At 41.3% G+C, this 15,878-nt stretch overlaps 1 protein-coding gene across 5 annotated transcripts in view; it reads right to left on the bottom strand.

Annotated features, from left to right (window-relative positions):
- Window positions 1-15,878, bottom strand: part of LOC127426962 (BAH and coiled-coil domain-containing protein 1-like) — a 136,051-nt gene that overhangs the window by 52,034 nt on the left and 68,139 nt on the right. For all 5 annotated transcript variants that reach the window (XM_051674191.1, XM_051674190.1, XM_051674194.1 and 2 more), the window contains exons 4-8: window positions 5,906-6,025; window positions 3,801-5,795; window positions 2,841-2,955; window positions 2,350-2,540; window positions 1,992-2,150 (exon numbers count right to left, since the gene is read on the bottom strand). In XM_051674191.1, coding sequence (XP_051530151.1) covers window positions 1,992-2,150; window positions 2,350-2,540; window positions 2,841-2,955; window positions 3,801-5,795; window positions 5,906-6,025 — 2,580 coding nt within the window. The remainder of the gene's footprint in view (window positions 1-1,991; window positions 2,151-2,349; window positions 2,541-2,840; window positions 2,956-3,800; window positions 5,796-5,905; window positions 6,026-15,878) is intronic.

The raw sequence follows: 15,878 nt of genomic DNA, 5'->3' as shown, positions 1-15,878 counted from the left end.
CCAGGAAGAAAGGCACTGGGGCGGGGCGGAGCAGGGCGCGGCCGTGAGTCATGCTCCGAGCCCAGAAACCAATCATCCAGCCGCAAATGCTCAGGGCAGGGTGGAGGGTTCCACTTTAGCCTGATGTTCGCAGCTGCCCAGGCAAGCATGGCTGCCATCTCAGCGTCCACTTCATCCTGTGCTCTACCACCCGTGGGCGGGAGCTCAGAAGATTTGATCACTTCTGATAGCAGAAGTCCACCCTCCGATGCTGCGACCGAAAGCTCATCCTTGTCACGAGCCGCGAACGACACATTAAATCCACCCTGAGGTGGGCCTCCTGCATCACTCGACACCACTTCTGGATAGAACGAGTGTGCTGGGGGATGGGGGATGGGAGGTCCACGGGGGTTGAGCCAGTGGAAACGCTCCCATGTCCACATCCAGATCGCCTGCAGTGCTTGCCAACCTGGCCGACTGAGCATCAGCCCAGGACGGACCAGGCTGGGGAGCAGCCGTGGCCGAAATGCGACTGCAACCGCAACCGCAACGTTCTCATGGGCATGTTCTCGCAATGAGAATATGACCCTTCCATGAAAACTGCCTCAGCGTGCTGGCACCCCAAGCACTCGAGACAGATTTCATGGCTGTCCGGAGGGGAGAGATAACGGCCACATCCAGTAGCGAAAACGTGGAAGGACATCTTTAAAAAGACGGCAAGCGTTTGCGCAAGCTCTTTTAGAAGGAAATATGCTCTTTTGAATATACTCTTTTAGCACCCGTAGACTCAGCTGCCGAAACGCCCAGGGGAAGCACAACATTCGACCGTGCGAGGGTGACCGCTGATATGCGTCGTAAAATCCAGCAGCGTAAGCGAAAGGTGAGAGGACGAACACAAGCATGCATTCGGCTCCGAAGAAAAATCTGAATGAGTGGTGCATGCCATTTCCTTTTATACCCGTATGTCCGGGGCGGAGAGTGGCACGCAAATTCCACTCGCCAATTCTCATTGGCCTTTTCTATTTTAAGCAAAGGTGATTGGGGCTCTCAAGATGAAACCCCTAGTGTCACTACATCAACACAACATTGAGTGAGTGAGTGACAGACAGGGAACCAAACACTCATCTGTATCTCTAAATGGTTACTTTTCTTGTGCCATTCACCACCTCACGTGCAAACCCATGCAAACACTGACATATTCATACAAATTTAATCAGAATCAACAGACCCTTAAACGTACTGTACACCCACACAGTGACTTTAGATCTCCATTTCTCTCACTCGCACACGCTTATCTATGCATACGCCCTCCTCCCCACCACGCACACACAAAGTCAAATACACAAGCTATCTACTTGAAATGATAATTTGTTTAAATTGTTTGAATAATTCCACTTTTCGCATTCAGAGTGTGCATTAGGGCCGCTTGTGAAACTATTCCCATTAAGTCCATACTACAATGTGGTGTAAATGCCTGCTTGGCTAAGTGAAGCATTTCCCAACAAAGATTACAGAATGATACAGGGGTGGAGAGGGGACGAGATTGAATCGGAGGAGGGAGGGACATGAGTCTCAGGGGGGAGGAATTCAGTGCAATTCTGAAATAGAACAACTGGACAGACTGACCACTGATTACAGGGGGTGGCAGTCACAATTGTAAGCTGTAATTGTTGTAACTGGAAGGCTGTTAATGCCCTTTCACAAGTCTGTTTCAAGTTATCCACACAAAAGTAGGAGTATTCATTAACAAATTTACACCTTAAAACTATTAACAACAAATACAATGTAAAATACTAGTCATTCACTTAAAAAAGTTCGGAAAGACGGAAACCTGACTCAACTGTTCAAAACAAAACAAAACAAAACAAAATTTTCAAAACATAGCCACTTAAAAAAACCATTTATTACTACAGTACAATATTACGGACTTCGTATTTTTAAATATTGTCAGTGAAATCGAAAGTACCTTCAAACCATAACATTGTTACAATCACACATTTTTGGTAATTTACCAAGGTGATGGGTGGCAGGGTGGGCTGCTGGTTCGGTAGGCAGTACCACCAGGGCGGTGGAAGGATCCTGAGGGAGAGGCAGAACTGGTTGCAAGGGGCTGGGCATGGTTGTGGAGAAGCCTGGAGTCAGGTTCTGGTGCAATGCTGCATGACTGAGACCTGAACAGAGACAGAGAATGCTGCTCAACGATTCAAGATTTAGGCTTGATTTTCAATCGATAATTCAGGAGGGTAAAACTAATTAAACAAAACTTGTAAACCTATCACATGTAGTATTATTATTTGTCTATTCAAAAAGACTTTGAAGGATGTCATCTAATAACATAAAAACAGTACAAACAGAATGGGTTTAGCTCACCATAGGAGTGTCCCATCCAAAGGGAGGGACTTCCTGTCCGAGGCATCCAGTGATGATGGGCGGAGTGGGCATGAGCAGATGACTCAGTGCCTAGTTGGCTACTGCCTGGCATAATAAGGTGCGAGGTCAGATCTCCATGGCAACTACTGGAGTGGTGGATCCTGGTAAACTCAACTCTGTCTTTGTTTTCCCTGAAGGGAAGCAATAAAAATAGCAAAATGTTACCCTCTAAGGGATTAAAAGTACAATGCAACATGCTAACTCTGCAGGTTCACTCATTAAAGGACTGGTCGTTGTTTAGATAGAACTTATGATGGTAAATAAAGCAATTCTATATAATATGATAAGAACATAGCACAAATATCTGCATGCTAGACTTCTAATACATAAATGATTTCAAAATGTATATGTTATGGCCAAGGATTCTATCATAGCAGTGTTGTAAATGTATACAGTTCAGTGTTGTATTAAGAGTTACCTAACAGTCATACCTGAGGAGGAGCTCTCTCTCTCTGTCGAACTGAGGAAGTCCAAGTTGTTCCTCACAAACTCGTTTTCGTTCCTTATCCATATCCTGATCCAGCGGATACATGGGGCATCCAACACCTAACAGAGAGCAGTTCAGTACCACAATCTGGAAACCCACCATTCATCAAATACCCAAGACTGTCCAGTGCCAAAAGTCTTGAGGGCTGTGTCCAAAATGTTCCTGCCCAGTCAGTAAATGACTTGAGAGACAGCGTTTTAATAAGAAGGCATTTTTTAAGGCTTCAGACTGCCTTCCAAGGCGCCATAACATCACATTTTGTGATCTTGAACAGATTTAAGTGAGGTTTAGAGATAACCAAGTGAATATTTAATGACTACAATGGTTTTTTCTCAGTGGAAAGTGAATCATACATTGATCAGACAGCATTTAATTATGTTAACCAAAATATTAGGCAGAGATGGATACATCAATGCTGTCTTCAAAAATTGCCAGATGGAAGAACCTCAATGGACAGTATGTTACACAGACATTGGATTCAGACATGTCTTGATGCCCTCCTACATTAGTATACTGCCTAAGAAGGAAGCATTTTTCAGATTTTGGACACAGCCAAGGTGTTTCAACTGGGCTATTGAATTAGTATTTTAAACAGGCTGTTAGTTGTCCACCTACGTTCATGCAATCTTGGCATGTGCTCATTGGAGCAGATATTTTACATTGTACTGAAGATTTAAGAGCATTTTGGCAATCACTGTAAACCTTAAAGCACTGAATATGGCAAGATTACACCTAGAGAAAATATCTGAAATGATTACCATGTTGATAACTATACGACAACCAAAAATAATTGGAGATCACACTTCAATTTCCAATAGTTGCCAGTATACTGATAAATTATATATAGCTTGTTAGAACACACACCCATACACACACACCAGACATCCTGCTGGCAGTCGCTTACCCTTCATGCTGGGCATCACTCTGCTTTGGTGGCTGTGGGTGGGATGCCCATCTGACAGGCGGCACAGGGGCTCTCTCTGCCTGGCAACGGCCACTGCTATCCCCACAGGGGGCTGCCGTACCTCTCCCTCCCCTTGAGCTTCCCCGGAGTCCTTGCCCACTCGCTCTGAATGCTCGTTCTCCCCAGATGATGAAGCTCTCCTGGGGGGCAGAATCTGCTTCGCCTCTTGTAGAGCACAGCTCGAACTTTTGTAATTTCTCTCACTCCTTTCCCCAGGAGCTGCCCCCTGCTTGAGGCAGCCCAAGCCACCAAACGGGCTCTTCTGAGAGAACAGCAGTGGTTGCTGGCTGCTGTACTTCATCAGATTCCTCATGGCATTGCTTTCAGGTCCTTGGGGCCCCAATGTGGACTCCTGTGGGGACGTCAAGGGTTGAAGAGGCCCTTGGTCCCCACGGGAAGTCTGGGAGCTGGCACCCAGAGAGTTGAACGTCTTGTGCTGTTCTTCATCTGACCGAGTCTGGTGTCCTCGCACTTCCCAGGAGGGATGAGTGCCAGTCTGATGCCTGCTGTATTCTGTAGTACTTTTTTCTTGTGCACTGTCGCTAGGCTCCAGCCCACCAGTGCTGCCCCTGTTACCATGCTGCTGATGACGTATCCGTGCAACTCTCTGACTGTTTCTCTGAAGACTACACTCACTTTCAGTTCCACCTTTACCTTCAGAAGAAGCCCTGTTTGATAGACCTGAATGAGAACAGTCCCGAAATGGTGGAGTGCTGGCATATATGCTACTCTTAGCTTGGTGGCCACCCTTCGTCCCCAGTGGAAGAGAAGGACGAAAGGTATCTGATTCCTCATTGCTGTCCAAGCTACATGACCGAACCGAATTGGAATGCTGATTATGACTGTGCTGAACCCCGTGTGTGCGTGAAAGTGGGCCGGGGGGCCACTCTGAGCTCTTGTCTGCTTTACCATATGCATGTTGCTGTTGGGAAGATTTTCTTTGGCAGCTACTAGGAGGAGGCATGTGGGGAGGCGCAGGTGGAGCTGTTCGACTTCCACTGCTACTCCTCTCAGGAGTTTTGGTTTCTTTCCCCACACCTCCTCCAACACCTCCCCCAGCTGCCACAATTCCACCCCCTATACCTTGGCAGTGAGGGTTCCCTAGTTGGAACGGTCCATTGTTTTTGTCCCCCAGTGGCCCCACGGATGGCACAAAGGTAGGCCCTGTCACCTCAGAGTCCCTGCCTTTTCCAGGAGCCAGGCTCTTTTCCTGAGCATTTGGCATGTTGAGCGGGGCAGGGGGAGGTGGGCAGAAGAGATCTGTTTGGGGATGATGAGGATGGTGATGGTGTGGATGACTTGGATGGAGCCAAGATCCTCCCACAGCAGAGCCAATGCCTAAGGGATGGGGCATTGAGTAGGGCATTGGGTGGGCATGGCCCAGCATGGCACTGTGGCGAAGACACTCTGAGGTTGGCTCACTAATTCGCATCTCTCCACTGACCCCCTCCTTACAACAGTGACCTTCCCCACCTGGCTGCCGACCAGTACCCAGACCAGAGGCTCCTGGCCCTACACAACTAGGCAGGGAGCCCCTGGCTGTGGCCCCTTGGTCAGAGCCATTCTGGGTCTTCGTGCTAAGCAGGCAGGAGCTAAGGTGCTTGGGGTCGCCTTTGTGACGGAGGTCCTCTTCTAAGCTTTGGGAGTGATGGTGCTGGTGGTGGTGGTGATGAAGGGTGTGAAGTGGTGGACCATGGTGCTGGAGATCCTGCTTAGAGTCTTGTTTACTCTTTTCTTTCTCTTTTCCTCCAGGTGCTGCTCTTCGCTCCGCTACACCTGTCTCTTTGGAGCTCTTTTGGGAAGCTGCGCTCCCAGAGTCCCTCTCCCGACTACAGGACTCCAGCAGATGGGCAGGGGCAGTCCGAGATAGTGGTGGGAGGCTGTGATTGGTGGAGAGAAGGTGCGGTTGCGAAGGGAGGCCTCGTAGATAGAAATCTGAGGAAAGAAAGAAAAGTAATGATACACAATTTAAAACTTAACACACAAATATGTTTATGTACAGACTGTTAATTGTAGCTTGACAGATGAAATGGTACGTGACTCACCTTTCTGAGTGTCATAAAAACGCTGTCCATAGAGTACGCTGCTGTTGCCATGGTGATCCAGGGGGCTCATGGGTAGGAAGGTGGGGGCTAGACTCCCTGAAAAGCGGGCATACCCTGGGGCTGAGAGAGAGAGAATGGAGAGTGGAAGAGAACATTTTCAGCATAAACAAATGTAACAAAAGAGAGTGACAGTTTTGGCCTTTTGCTGTGCTATGGCTGGACACAGGTCCAACAGCATGGCACAACCTTTCTTAGAAACCCTTGCATAAACAAATAAGTTCATGTCTTTTAAGAGTACCTGAACTAAAAAAGAGCTTTAGAACATTACTATTATTATTGCTCATTCTTAGGGTTAGGGATTTGAATAAACCTTTAAAGAAAAATTTGAAACTTCAGTATGATACCCGCCCCCCTTCGTTTGTGCTTTGAACATGAATGATACTTCAAATTGTTTGGCTTGTTGAAAAGTGTGCTATTACTTTTCAAAGCAATTAGACGTACAATTTTCTCCTGGTGCATGATAAAATCTGCAAAAAATCCCATAGATTTAAGTTGAAGGAGGGACCCCAATAAAATCAAGGGACCAGCATATCATTTACTTGGGTGTGGGCTTGTTTGACTTGGGCTGGTAAGCGATCACCTACAGTAGAACACCCTAGCAACCAGCTAACAATGCCCTAGCAACCCCACAGAACAACCACACTGCAACATTTCTTGATAATAACTATAAACAAAATAAAATACATTTGTGTTTTGCATGTGTATTTTGTATATATATATATTTAAAAAGATTGATCATGGAAAACATTTGGTCGATTTTAAAGGTCTAAAATTGCTTCAGAGGTTGAAAATAGCAACAGAGACACACCTAAACACAAACAGAAACCAATTCAAGACGCTATTTTAAACAGTTATGTCCACACATCCCATGGGTTGAGTTCAGGGGAAGTTAAATGGCCTCTCTGCTTGACTCTGCAACTTCAAGGACATTCAACTGCATACTGGGATAGTGAAGGCAGCAGTAGGGTGTTTTTATGTGTAAAATAAGCACATGGCTGAAACCCAACCACAGGGAAACAGAGGTCAACGGCCAGGCAGACAAGGGTCACGCTCTTAACCTGCCCACAACACAAAGCTATTATAGCCATCTGCTCTGTGCGTGTGGTATGTGCATGTCGGTCTGTGAAAAAGAAGTCTGCATGAGTTTTTCTAATCCATGGTAAGTATATTGGTGTCTTTCGGTATGTGTTCCTGTGTTTGTGCATGTATTTGTTTGAGATGCCCTGCAGTGTGTCCTTCTACTCTGTTTAATTGGGTGCAGTTAAAAGTTTAACAGTCCGGGGCCAAAGTAAATAGCAGTCCATAATGTTCATCCTCAGCATTCCACTGAACCATTGTCCCATAGCCTACAAAACACACACACAAACTGTCATGACCCCGTCAGTCCTGACACAATGGAAAACCCTGGAAAAGAACCGACAGACATGTTACTCGATAATATCTTGCAGTGTTTCAACTCAAAGCTCTGTAGTTCCTGTATGTTAACGGGCTAGTTCAACCACAAATTTAAATTCTGTCATTATTCACGCAACCACATGTTGTTCCAAACCTGTATGACTTCTATGGAACACAAAATTAGATGTTAGGCTGAATGTTAGTTTCCGTTAGTCACCATTCACTTGGAGTGATATGATACAACTATTGCTCCTGTTTATAATCAACAAAGCTGTCTTCATTGCAAGCGTGCAACGTTGGAGTGATCTAATTTTGTCTCGTCACATCATGGCGCTACCTCATAACTTATACAGCAAGAAAGACAGAAATGACAAAAACGCTTTGTTTAATAATACCGTCTGTAGAGCAGAGTTGTGCGGTTTTCCGGTACTAACAAAGTATCGCAATACCAAAAAATTTAAATGATACGATATCATCTTGTTGCTAATTTCAGTACCATATTACAGTATGCTGTCATTAGCAAAATGATATGAAATGTGCCAGTTTTGAGATGAAATCAATGACAAATTGAAAATAAAATAAAAAAAAACCTCTGTATATGGCAAAATGTGATCATTAAACAGCAGAAGGATGTAATTTAATTAAATAATACACAGTCATATGCACTGCACGCTGCAGAATGAACAAGAGGTGATGCTCTGCTCTGTCATCTGCTTCATACACACTCACACAAATGCAAGACACAGTACTGGTGCTTAATTTTCATGCAGTGTGTTTAGAGTATAAACGGATGTTAACACTTAAATTAACTCCTCTGGTGCAGTGACGGGATTATCACAGCATTAACGGGAAGCGTGATATAACTAACTCGTCTAAAACAGGAAGAACTCAAAGATATGTCAAAATAAAATACTTATAATAGCAATTATATAATATTAAATGGTTGTTTTATTATTATTATTATTATTATTATCAGAATCAGAATGAGTTTTATTGCTAAATATGCTTACTCATTCAAGTAATTTGTCTTGGTGACAGAAGCTTCCAGTGCACAAACAATACAACAATAAGACAGAGATAATAATAAAAAAAAAAAGAATAAAAATAAAAAGTGAATATATATATATACGTATGTACAAATACAAATCTGTTATATACAGATGCAAGGGAATGTATGGCAGAAGAGGCAGGGTATGTTGGATAAATATAAATAGACTAAGCTGTGTATTGCACATAATTATTGTTCAATGGGGCAGTTTTAACTGTTCATGAGATGGATGGCCTGAGGGAAAAAACTGTTCCTGTGCCTGACGGTTCTGGTGCTCAGAGCTCTGAAGCGCTGTCCAGAAGGCAGTTGTTCAAAAAGGAAGTGGGCTGGGTGAGTGGGGTCCAGAGTGATTTTTCCAGCCCTGATCCTCACTCTGGAAGTGTACAGTTCTTGAAGGGAGGGCAGGGGGCATCCAATAATCCTCTCAGCAGTCCAAACTATACTTTGTAGTCTTCTGATGTCCAATTTTGTAGCTGAACCAAACCAGACAGTTAGTGAAGTGCAGAGGACAGACTCAGCGTCTGCTGAGTAGAACTGTATCAGCAGTGCCTGTGGCAGGTTGAACTTCCTCAGCTGGCAAAGGAAGTACAACCTCTGCTGGGCCTTTTTCACAATGGAGTCAGTGTTGGTTTCCCTCTTCAGGTCCTGTGAGATGGTAGGGCCCAGGAAACTTAATGACTCCACCTCGGCCACAGTACTGTTCAGAATGGTGAGCGGGGTCAGTGTTGGGGTGTTCCTCCTAAAGTCCACAATCATCTCCACTGTTTTGAGCATGTTCAGCTCCAGGTTGTTTTGACTGCACTAGTGAGCCAGCCTTTCAATTATTATTATTATTATTATTATTAATTTTATCTGTATACAATATCACAAATGCAAGTGTTTTATCAGCATGTTGTGATTCAGCCATAGCAGCCTTGTGCCACAGGTAATCAGAATTTGTTTTTTCATTAATACTGTGAAGCTCTGTTGCACAGCATTTTATTTTACCAAAAATAAAATTGCAATTTTTTGGTAAAACCTTATATATATATATATATATATATATATATATATATATATATATATATATATATATATATATATATATATATATATATTTGATTAAAGTTGTATGTATCAATTTGATTAAACACTATTTGATCATAACATTCAATTAAAACATTTAAATGGAATGCAGAAAAATGTAAACGTAAAACACATAATTTGTATCTGTGAGACTTTATGCAGTTCTTTTAATCAAGTCATTTTCTGTGTATTTTCATCCAAAATCAGAGGCTTTTTATTTGTTGATTATAGTGTTGATTTAGTATCGATACCAAGGTACCAGGGCTGGTATCGTACCGAAGCCAAAATTTTGGTATTGGAGCAACCCTACTGTAGAGTGAAGAGAAATGCTTAAAACAGACTTCATCCTGAAGTCCCGTTACATCTCTCATTTTTCTAGAGCTCCATCTAAGGTATGTATCCGAGGTATTTTCTCTGCCATGTGAATCAGTCAATTTTAATAAGTATATAACAATATATATTATAATCATTTTAATACTATAAAATTAATAAATCACACAAAATGAAAACATTAATATACATATCTGTTTTGAATATACATCATAACTGATAAAGCAGCAAGGTTCTCTCAGGATTTTATTTGTTAAATTTTTCAATGCATTTTGTCAATATTAAACAGCCGTTTTTAATGCAGCTGGTGAGAATTGACATAATTTACCCAAAAATGAAAATTTGGTAAACCTAAAGTTAGTTAACATTTACTAACATTAGACACCACTTTTATATAATTTATTAATCTTGGTTAGTGTTAATTCCAACATACAGTATATTAATACATTTTCATACATTAAAATAAAATGTTGTAAATGTTAACATTAGTTCATGCACTATGAACTAACAATGAACAATGTTTTTTTTATTTTTTTTTTTATTAACATTAACTAAGACTGATAAATGCTGTAAAATATTGTTCATTGTTAGTTCACGATAGCTAATGCATTATCAGATGTTTATGAATGGAACCTTATTGTAAAGTGTTACCAAAAATTCTGTCATAATTACTCGCCTTCATGTTGTTCTAAACCTGTCTGATTTTCTATTCCGTGGAACTCAAAAGGAGATGTTAGGGAGAATGTTAGTTTCAGTTTCAATTCACTTTTATTTTATGGAAAAAAAGATGCAGTGACAGTGAATAGTGACTAACATTCTGCCAAAAAACTAATTTTGTGTGCCTCAGAAGAGAGAAATTCATACAGGCTTTGGGGTGAGTAATAATTTACTGTCTTCCTGCACTGTAATCTTAATCCCTATTAGGTGTTAATGATGACGATGGAGGATTTTTTTTTTTTTTTTCTTACGTCCTTTATTTTTATTTCAGTTTTTTGGTCACCGGACAAGAAACTTTTTTACATGGGATAGTGAATGACCAATTTACTTTTTCCGAAGGACAAGCACATGGTAATGCTTAATGTTGAGGCCTGGAATGAGAGATGTGAACGAGGGATTGCGAGTGCGATACAAACAGAGCACACCACTTCGAGGGCAGATTATGAGAGAGACAGTGTGTCTGTATAGGTACATCTGTGAATGTCAATGATGAAGAGATATGGAGTGAAAGACAAACAAAGGAGGAGGAAAGAAGACCTCCCCCTCTCTCTGCCTCTCCTACTAATTGACACCAGTGGAGCATCCTGCTGACAGTGACATCACATGGGAGTCCAGATGTGTAATATCAGGCCTTCTGGCTGCACCTGTTCCTACAGCCACTGAATTTCAATTTTATCTACACACACGTGCTGTGTGCACACACACTTGGTTGTTGGTGCAGAAACACACAGACACACACATTCACTATGGACACACACACGATTAAAAGGGAAAAGAGATAGGGATGAAAACAGCACAGTTAGCACATAGTAATTTGTAAACGTGTATATGCCCTTGTGCGTGCGTGCATGTGTGTGTGTATGTGGGTGTGAGTGTGTGTGTGTGTGTGTGTGTGTGTGTGTGTGTGTGTGTGTGTGTGTGTGTGTGTGTGTGCGTGTGTGTGTGTGTGCAATACTGCTGGTCTGAAAGAGAGAAAAGTACAAGAGATCACACAAGGGGAGAGGAGGGGAGTTAAGACAAGAGGAAAGGAGATAAAATGAGATGGAACGAGAAGAGAGGAGAAAACGGGAGGCAACAGTCACCACAGTCTCTTCCCTTCCACAATTAATTTAAATGCCAACAATTAGAGCAGAGCGGCACAGCAGTCTAAAAGTTATCATACCCTAATGATGAGCAATAAACATGGTCCAGCACAGACTATTACAGGCCAGAGACTCCAGACACAGGGTTTTACTGAGCACCCTGTCCCTGGATGCCACATACATAAGTTATGAAACACAAAGCAATAAAGACAGAACTCTTATTCTATAATACAGGTCCACAGTCAAAATGAAAATTGTATTCATCTAAATGACGAATGAGTAACAGGAGTTCACTCTGCCAGATCAAACTGGGATTTGGGTAAGAAGCCAAGACACTTTTTTTTTTTTTTTTTTTTCTGCAAGACTGAGAAGCAGTGAAGTACAGATGGGGAGTGTTGGATTGGGTCCCAAACAAAGTCAAAGCGGATCTGTGGTTGTGTGTGAGGGAAAGAGAGAGGCCACACAGGACTACCTACTCCATCTCTCACAAAATGTTAAGTACTATATTACAATGATTGTTTTACAAATTATTGCCAAAGCATTAATAAAAATAACAAAAACATTGACAGAAAAATGGGTCTAAAAAAATTTTAAAAAAACATTTTGGTATACATAAAATAAATAAATAACCAAATGAACTAGAATGTATTTTATTATTTACAGCCTTATATATATTAAAATGAAAACAAATACATATTGTAAATTAAATAAAAAGTACTATATTTAATATATAAACTAAAATAAAATAATAAACATCTCTCTCCCTCTTTGTTTGGCCCCCATTTTCTGCCCAAATTTGAATCTGCACTACCAGTCAATCTGCTGTGATCTTTAAGCAGAGCTCTTAGTGTAATTCAATACCAGATTCACCTGCAGCCACAATATGATTCACAATCATAAACCTTTACATGCAGAGCACAATACACCACATCAGATTACAGCCCAACATGTGCACAACAAACTCAGTCGCCATCCATACATACAGTACAGAACCCACTGCACATCCTGTGTCCTACTAGAAGAGAACAATGGACTCGCACAGAGACACACTCCATTATGATATTGTATATGTAGACAAAGATTCCCGACAAAGAAAAAATGAGAGGAAGAGAGAAAGATGCTTGCCCTCTATTACAATATGCATGTTCATAATAACAATTATTTGCATGTAGTCTTACTTTTTCCATTTTAACTTGTTTAAATATTAACTTTATAATTTATAATTTTTTTTGTTAAATAAGCTTGTTTTTTATTTGTTTTTTTAAGTACATTCTATTTTACCTTATTTTATCTTATACTATAGTTTATTTTGCTAAACATATCCTTGAACTTTTTTATTTTATTTACTTTATTTTACACTACTCTGGCAATACAAATGTAAAAAAAAAAAAAAATGTAAATTAAAATTGAGAGAGAGGTACGATATAAGAAGAAATCAGGGCTGACTCAAACGTGCCCGTCTAACCCTCAAATTGAAGCTAAGTAAGGGAACGAAGCAGGCAGATGGAGGGAGGAGAGAGCAGAACAGAGCGGGAGAAGAGGAGGAGGAGGGGAGGGGATCTTGTCAGCTCTGTTAATTGCGAGATGTGCTGAATCAACGGCTGCAGAAAGCAAGCCACCTTGAGTGAAAAAAAAGAATAAAGCAATGTGCTTTTTACCACAGGTAATGAGTGTTCTTAGCCAGGATGGTAGAATCACTGTAATGCACGGCCTTACAACAGCAATATGATATAAGACACCATTTTTCAATTAAACACTAGCTATATTTATTTATTTATTTATTTTATTTTTGATTTTCTCCCCTTTTTCTCCCCAATTTGGAATGCCCAATTCACAATGCACTCTAAGTCCTTTTGGTGGCATAGTGACTCACCTCAATCCAGGTGGCAGAGGACGAATCTCAGTCAATCAGCTCATTTTATCATGTGGCTTGTTAAGCGCGTTACCGCGGAGGTTTCACGGCATCCACGCACAACTCACCACTTGCCACACCGAGAGCAAACCATATTATAGCGACCACGAGGAGGTTACCCCATGTGACAGGCCAATTTGGTTGCTTAGGAGACCTGGCTGGAGTCACTCAGCACGCCCTGGATTCGAACTTGCGAACTCCAGGGGTGGTAGTCAGCGTCTTTACTCGCTGAGCTACCCAGGCCCCACTAGCTATATTTATTAATAATAATAATGAAAATAATTCTTCTGCTAAGTAATAAATCCCACTAGCCTAACTGTTCTGTAGGTGTTTGCAAACAAAGTAGCAAAGTAATGCATTAATATAGAATGTGCCGACACAGATGTGCATCATTTTACAACGGCTTAGAACGAGGCTCAACCAATCAGAATTTAGAGTCTTTCCAATTTATAAAAAAGAATAAAAGGAAAAGAGATGAAAAAAAAAAAAAAGCTAATGAGATTTGATGGCCTGTTGCTAATCAATATTATGAGAAGGTGTTAGAACCTCAAAGCAACAAACATGGAGGAAAAAAGGTTTAAAAAGGAGAAGGAAAGGACAGAGGTGGAGAGTAAAGAGGAACAGACAAAAAACAAGTAATGCAGAGGAAGAATGCTTCAGGACATCAAGGAGAGAGAAGTATTAAGAGTGTGAGAGATAAAAGAAAGATGGACTATGAGATGGAGAAAAAGAGTGTATGTGTATAAAAGAGGGAGAGGGAGAAAGAGAGTCTCGGGTGGCAGATCTGTGTGTTGGCTGGCTGCCAGACACTGGAGTTTGGCCAACTGGCAGCTCGCAGATTGGGGCTTCCTGGATTCAGTCTCTAAAAACAATCATTTGGAGTGTGTGTGCATGTGTGTGAGTCGGGGGGAGAGTATGAACATATATTTGAGCGGGTGTCCACAAGCTACTGTAACCAATTATTTTCCTCTTACGCTCTCATTTATTACGAAATATACAAACTGTCTCCTTGTCTTTTCCCAGGCTAAACACCCTCCACACTCACTCACAGTCACTGCATACAACGTGCCAAGCCAAGCTTGGCTTCCTCCACCAGCCGGGACATCAAAGGTGATCCCCTCTCTGTTGCACTGAGCCAACTCTCTCTCTTTCTCTTTCTCTCTCTCTCTCTCTCTCTCTCTCTCTCTCTCTCTCTCTCTCTCTCTAGTTCTTGCAAAAACATTCTTTCAAAGTATAAACTCTTAAGGCTTTTGCTTTTCTACCTGCTCCAGGCGTTTTACATTAACACCCAGAGTAACACTCAATTGTGCGGTTAAATATTCTGCCACACACAACACTTGTTTTGAGAATTTAGAGGGCGCAAATATGTGTCTATGCGTGTGTGAATTAAGGAGAAAGAATGAGAGAGAGAAAGATGATAAATACAAGCATCCTCTGGTCAGACACAATCACAACCTGATGTTCCTTAGAGATTTGGGAATACAGGTGTCCAGTTTTCTTTTAACTTGAACATACGCATACACAGATTAAACACACTATAACTCCAGTGTTACAGGGAACCATTAAAAGAAAATGGTGAAAAGAGAATAAAAGAGATTTATTCTATCTTAGTTCGCACCGACAAGTATAAATTAAATGGATAGTTACCCCAAAAATGAAAATTCTGTCATCATCTACTTACCATCATACTTGTCATACATCACTTGAACCACATGCAAAAAAAATGTTTAGTTTCGAACACAAAATGAGTTATTTAGGAAATTGCAATGCTGCTTGTTCTTTATAATAAAAGCAGAAGGTGAAAAAAGAACCATAAAAGTATTCCATATGACTTGTTCACTACATTGCTTCTGAAGTCATACGATAGATTTGTTTGAAAATATAAGTTGCTATTGCCCCCCAAAAAAAGCTTCAGTATTCATATGGAGTATTTCATTCATTAATTCATTCATTTATTCATTCATTCATCTATTTTTGATTTGTTGGTGGTTTTTTTATTTATTTTTGGAGCTTGACAGCCTCAGTTACTATCTACTTTGATGTATGGAAAAGCTCAGTGTGAACATTCTGCTAAATAACTCCTTTTGTGTTCAATGGGGGAAAAATCTGACATGTTTGAAACTTTTTGAGTACATTTACTGTAGTAATATATAGCAATGCAACTCACTAATCCATAACTGTTGGGACCCACTCAATATTACTGTTACTTCATATCTTGTTTTACTGTTTGGAAGACAACACATACAGTAAATGCTACACACACGACTGACTGATTTGATTTGTCTGCCACAGGGTGGTCGGTTGGGTAAGTTATCTGGTTATCAGTTAGGTTGGGCCAGCGTGTGGCTCATCATTGCCCTATTT

The sequence above is a fragment of the Myxocyprinus asiaticus genome, chromosome 36 (assembly GCF_019703515.2).
Source record: "Myxocyprinus asiaticus isolate MX2 ecotype Aquarium Trade chromosome 36, UBuf_Myxa_2, whole genome shotgun sequence".
Classification (NCBI taxonomy): Eukaryota; Metazoa; Chordata; class Actinopteri; order Cypriniformes; family Catostomidae; genus Myxocyprinus; species Myxocyprinus asiaticus.
Note: the sequence above shows the minus strand (reverse complement) of the source record. Positions and strands in the feature narration are given on the sequence as shown.